Genomic DNA, 6,000 nt, shown 5'->3' on the forward strand with positions numbered 1-6,000 from the left:
CAAGGCATACCTTAGCTAAGGCACAGATATTCTGAGCATATAGACCCTCCCATGTGGACACAGAAGCAGGGTTTCCCATCCCCAAAAGACAAAATTGCGGGGTGAGCACGGTCCCAGATATTCCTGTTCCCACCAGAATTAACCTGATCCCAGACCAAAACACCTGTATAGACGGACAATCCCTCACTAGATGCCAGAAGGAGTCCTCACCAACACCACATTTAGGGCACACATCTGAGTAGCCAGTCCCAAACCTAGCCAGCCTAACCGGTGTCCTGTATGTTCTATGTCAAATAAAAAGCTGGATCTGTTGTATCTAGTGGACTTGGTAACTGTGCTTGGATACACCCAGTCCTCTTCATCTATAGGGCCTTAGTCTCCCTCCCATTTCATGCGCAGACCAGAAAGAGGGTCTGAATGGAGTTTAATAAGGAGGTAAGAGTATGTGAGGGAGGTCGCCTCAACTCCACCCAATTTGCTTACAAAGGTCTTAACGGGAAATGGGAGGAGTACAGGGGGTAGATTCTGGAACTGACTCTGTAGAACGTGCCGGAGTTGTAAGTATCTATAAAAGGGGTGTGGTTCATCAAATCGACAGTGTCTAGGTCGACAATGTTTAGGTCGACCACTATAGGTCGACAGTCACTAGGTCGACATGGGTGGAAGGTCGACAGGGTTTCTAGGTCGACATGTGCTAGGTCAACAGGTCTAAAGGTCGACATGAGTATTTTTTTTGGTGTCGTTTTCTTCGTAGAGTGACCGGGATCCCAAATTAGTGCACCGCTTCGCTCGCCATGCTTCGGGCATGGTGCCTTCGCTCCACTACCGCTTCACTCGGCACACTTTACCGTTCCAATCGTAGTCAACGTGGATCGTTAAGTATGAAAAAATTCAAAAAAAGAAAAAAAAATGTGAAAAACTCATGTCGACCTTTAGACCTGTCGACCTAGCACATGTCAACCTAGAAACCCTGTTGACCTTCCATCCATGTCGACCTAGTGACTGTCGACCTATAGTTGTCGACCTAAACATTGTCGACCTAGACACTGTCGATCTTCAGACCGGATCCCCTATAAAAGTATGAGTTAGGTAAATGAAACTCATCTTTCAGCTGCTGAAAGGATATTAATATGCCATCACTGTACAGTTGAGATAAGCAAACAATGGATCTAGGAGCCCAAACTTCCCGTCCCTCGAGAGTTTTTAATTCGGGAAGCAATTAGAGTACCAGAGGGGAGTATCTGGGTCCAAACCATCAAATGTAAGAAGAACCCTCAGGACCTGCCAGATTTTTGTAGCCTGAAAGATAATGGGAGGAGAAAACTGAGATACAATATGTTCCCACTTTATAAAATCTGAGTGGGAGAGAGACCGGGATAGTAGCAATGGAGAAACACCCTGCGTAGAGAACGGTCATCCTCACATAGAGCTTATTGGTAATTAATATTGGATAGTACCCATCAACTTAGCGCAGTACTAGATCATAGGCGACGATAGGGAAGTGATGGCGGGGCTTCCGTACGTATTTGACGGAGATATAATAATGGAACGTTCCAGTGTTCTAATCTCGTCTCCTGCCTTTATCCTACGCAGAGTTCCAGAGAATGCAGGACATTCCGGAGGAGGCCGAGAGCATGCACGAGCTGAGAGACGTGGGGACGGGCTCTTCGGATAGTTGAGGAAGGCCGCGCTGCGTTACAGCATGACTCCCGCTGCGAGCGCAGGATGGACGCGCTGCTCCTGGCCTGGAACCCCAGGGAGCAGTGAGATACAAGTGACTGTACGCGGAAGAGAGAAACCGGCTCAATTCCGCTTCTTATTTGTCATACCGTGTCACGGCTTCTGATATAGCTGCATGCGACTGTTAGCTGGAGGCACCATATACACTGCTGGGATGTGTGGGAAGGGCGATTATCAAGACCCTTATTCGTAAACACAGCGTTAGAAATGTACGAATCTGATCCGTGGACAGCGTTTGTGAATCGGTCTAGGCTGGCAAATTTGCGTTGACACTAATTGTTGGAAGCTGCAGTGGTTGGACTGCCCCCTGGTGGTCATTGACCGTTGCTGTATTTGATAACACAGTTTTGTTACTAGGGAATGCTAAAACTGTGACAGGGTATGCTGGGATGTGTAGTTACACAGCAGCTGGAGGGCCGCATGTAGAACAACCCTGCTTTTAAGAACCTGGAGATTCACATGCGCCAGGTTGGTCGCGTCACACGCTGGCCTCCTCATCGTAGGATCACATTTTTTTTCCTGTTCACACCAGGGGGCGATCCAACCGCTTTGTCCTTTGGTATTAAGTTTGTGTTTATCGTCTCTCATTGGCTTCAGCCAAATGCCCCCTTTTTTATTTGATGGTCGTGGTTCTACAAATGGCGCTAGACATTCGGAAATACAGCGTCTAGGTTTTCCCATTCAAAGTAACGTTGGCAACGCAGTTTTTGTGAATAAGGCTCTAACCAGTGTCATTAGAAAGGTCTTGCAGTGCGGTCTGCTGTACTGATCTCCAGTTATAGATCTTTTTGTTGTCCCTGGAAAAAGAATGGGGACAGACTGAGATGTAATCTGCAAGTTTCTGCTAAGGTGGTGGTTCTCTAGCTGCTGTGGCACTGCAAGTACCAGCATGTCATATCCTTGAAGCTGGCACTGTCACTTGTGGAGGGCATGGTGGAACTTGTAGTACACCAGCAGCTGGAGATAATAGCTGTTTTAAATTACAAACTTCAATTTATGCATTTTTGGCACCACCTTGTGGCCAAACAATAATATTGCAGGCCACGCAGAACTAACTGGAATTTACTTAATGTATATACTTTATTTTTCAACAGTTTCACTTGTACAATGTACATATAGAATTGCAAAAAGCTTTCTTATGACTTGAAGTCATTTTTGCATGATGGTTGCACTTTAAAACATCTGGTCTTATACCAAAGTATCAACGTTAAAATGGAAAGATGAAGCGATCTCCTGAACCACTACCTTAATTTACCAAACGATGAGAGGATGGGTCAAAGCCTGCAATGAGGAACACATTGCTTAAATACTAATCGGACGTTCTTAATTTTACAAAGCACAAATGATGATAATTTATTCAAATTTTATTTTTATTTTTTTTAACCAAAATCCAATTAATATTTTTTAATGAACTGAAGGGACTTTAGCAAAAATAGATCGAGCTTCCAGCTGTCTAATCCCAACATCCATGAACGGGCGTGTATTTCTGCCACAGATTTCTGTAAGACGGGTATTCCCTCCGCCTGCCTAGATGTCCTTATTGTTTTTTTATTATTATTTATTTTAATGCAATCACTGTTTTTAAGTTATTGTTTCAAACATCCGCACAGGAGCGAGAAGGAGCTTTGCCCCATCTTGGTCACACACAACAGACGGCCGATCTCCGCCATGCCACGGGACGGTTGGATCGTTTAAGAATGCTTTGAGCAGGAAGCCAGGCGCCACGTGCCATTAATTTAAGAAGCGTGTCACCAAATCTTGTGTAGCGACCCCAGCGAGAATCCATTTCTCCCAAGTACTCTCCGGTCACAAAATCTCTTTTTGTTGTGGCCCTTTCCAGCAGCCTTTGGGTGCCTATGAATCTGGTAGTATCATTACTGGTTTCTGTTTACTTCAGCAGAATGGGGAAAAAATATCTGAGTTACAATGCCCACGAGGGACGTTTCAGGCCGTCGTGGGGCAAACACGCTAACCACGGGGGGCCAATGCTCAGTAACAGGCGCATCATGTGTGTTAAACCCTGCAAAGCTGCTTCATACTAACGGGAAACCTAATATTCCACACATTCCCCCCTACCCGAATACTATTTATATTTTGTACGGACCGATCTCATGTAAATAGTTTTATTTGATTATCGTGGCTATATTTTTATTTCAGAAAATGAAAAAAAAAAAATGCATTTGCTTATTTTATGCTTCCAAATCTTCATTTTTTTTTTATCTGTAGAAATCTTTGCGCTTTCGTTTTATTTTATAACGAGATCTCCATGAAGCAGAGGATCTCTAGGTGGATTATGTCCGATTTTAAAGAAGAAAACAAAATTAACGATCGGCATAGAATCCCGTGCACTCTGTAGGTACCGTCTGCCCCTGAGTGCTAGCCATTGGGTATCGTTTAAATCAAGACCAATCAATGGAACAAATATTGCCAAAAGGAACCGGTTTATAACCAGCGGCAGCTGCTGAATTTTTAAAGAAAGTTAAAAAAAAAAAAAATTGGGGAAAAAAAGTAACACAGATATGTGTAGGTGTGTATATATATAAATAATAGTTTTGTAAATAGCCTGACTTAATAATGTATGAAATTCAAGTCATGTTTTGTTCTGATAGAAATACACAACGACAACAACAAAAAAATTGGAAAAAAAGGATATTTTTTGCTTTGATGGTCAATAAAATTGTATTCATACTGAATTGTCTGCGGGTGTTTCTTGCACCGTCGTACATAATCTGCCTCAGTACTGAACACCCTAATCCATTCACTATTTGTGCTGGTGTGAAAGCCGCCATTGGCGCAGCAGAGAACAGCAATCGCATGTCACACACACTTTGTTCATCATGCTGGGGGGGGAGGAGCCTAGCTCTCCCGCACCTGCTAGACTGCCCCCAGCCACCTACGCTGCTCACCACTGCTCTACAGTTAGAGCAGCGGTGTAACAAAGTGTCTCCGAGCCTCCCGCCCGTCCGCGGGACACTGTGGGCTGTGAGTGGCACAGTACGTGAATAACGCGACTGTCCCGCTGAAATCGGGACAGTTGGGAAGCATGGTACCTGTGAAGTACAGCGGGGAAGTCAGTATTCCTTATAATTAACACATTTCCCTAATGACCAATTAAATTATGACCTCAGAACTCACCGGAAATACAGTTATTATTTAATGGACTCTAGATGTATAATCTCATCGCTTCTGTATTATAGCTTTTAATAAATATATACAATAAAGTGTTTTATGATCCATAGGCAGTAGCTATGTGGTCAACTGCGGGTCACAATGAGTGTGGGTGGGGACCCCGGGGCACATGGCTGAGGGGGGCACCTGGGCGGGGGAAGCTGCTGAGCCATCAAGCCGTAATTACCGCGCTCTGTGGGCTGAAGATATTGCTAGTGTTATACGCAGTGTTACGAAGTACCTGTCCCTTTTAATCACAATATATTTAATAGGTGACACTGCAACGTCGCCAAAGGGTAATAAGCCCCAGCACTGTACGCCAGCTGTAGTTACACTTTATGTATCTGATTTATAAAGTACTAGCTCTCTTCCCGTTCTTCGCACGGGAGTTTCTGATTTTCACAGTTGTTAATATAAATGATTGTTCTGAGGAGCCCCCGTAGCCGATACGGTCAAAAGTGACAGGACCATTTTTGTACTTTATTAAATTCTACCCACGGGAGGTGCAATCCAAATTTTGATCCGTTTGGGCGTTATCGTTAACGCAACGCAAGCCACGCATTGGTAATGACGTCATTATGTCACCGCCCCCTTTTCATCCCATTTGGGGAGGTTTCTTAAAATTTTAATTACGTAGTTTTCCTATTTCACACCTGAAGATACCTGTGTTACATCTCATCTTCCTATCCGTAAGATAAGCACTAACTTTCCTTACGATTTTGACTGTGGTGGTCCTTCCAAGTTGATCGCTCGCTAGCAGTTTTTAGCAGCCGTGCAAACACTATGCCGCCTCCCACTGGGAGTGTATTTTAGCTTAGCAGAAGTGCGAACGAAAGGATCACAGAGCAGCGGCAAAAAATTTTGTGCAGTTTTAGAGTAGCTCAAAACCTACTTAGTGCTTGCAATGACTTCAGACTGTTCAGTTCCTGTTTTGACGTCACAAACACGCCCTGCGTTCGCCCAGCCACGCCTGCATTTTTCTTGGCACGCCTGTGTTTTTTCAAACACTCCCTGAAAACGGTCAGTTGACACCCAGAAACGCCCACTTCATGTAAATCACTCTGCGGCCAGCAGTGCGACTTAAAAGCTTTG

General features: G+C 44.4%; 1 protein-coding gene across 7 annotated transcripts in view; it reads left to right on the forward strand.

Moving 5' to 3' along the window:
* The window catches only part of ARHGEF2 (Rho/Rac guanine nucleotide exchange factor 2), a 210,371-nt gene extending 205,938 nt beyond the window's left edge, over positions 1 to 4,433 (forward strand). For all 7 annotated transcript variants that reach the window (XM_063946869.1, XM_063946870.1, XM_063946872.1 and 4 more), the window contains one exon: positions 1,594 to 4,433. In XM_063946869.1, coding sequence (XP_063802939.1) covers positions 1,594 to 1,679 — 86 coding nt within the window. In that variant the 3' untranslated portion in view covers positions 1,680 to 4,433. The remainder of the gene's footprint in view (positions 1 to 1,593) is intronic.
* The last annotated feature ends 1,567 nt before the right edge of the window (positions 4,434 to 6,000 follow it).

Source organism: Pseudophryne corroboree, chromosome 12 (assembly GCF_028390025.1).
Source record: "Pseudophryne corroboree isolate aPseCor3 chromosome 12, aPseCor3.hap2, whole genome shotgun sequence".
NCBI classification, from domain to species: domain Eukaryota; kingdom Metazoa; phylum Chordata; class Amphibia; order Anura; family Myobatrachidae; genus Pseudophryne; species Pseudophryne corroboree.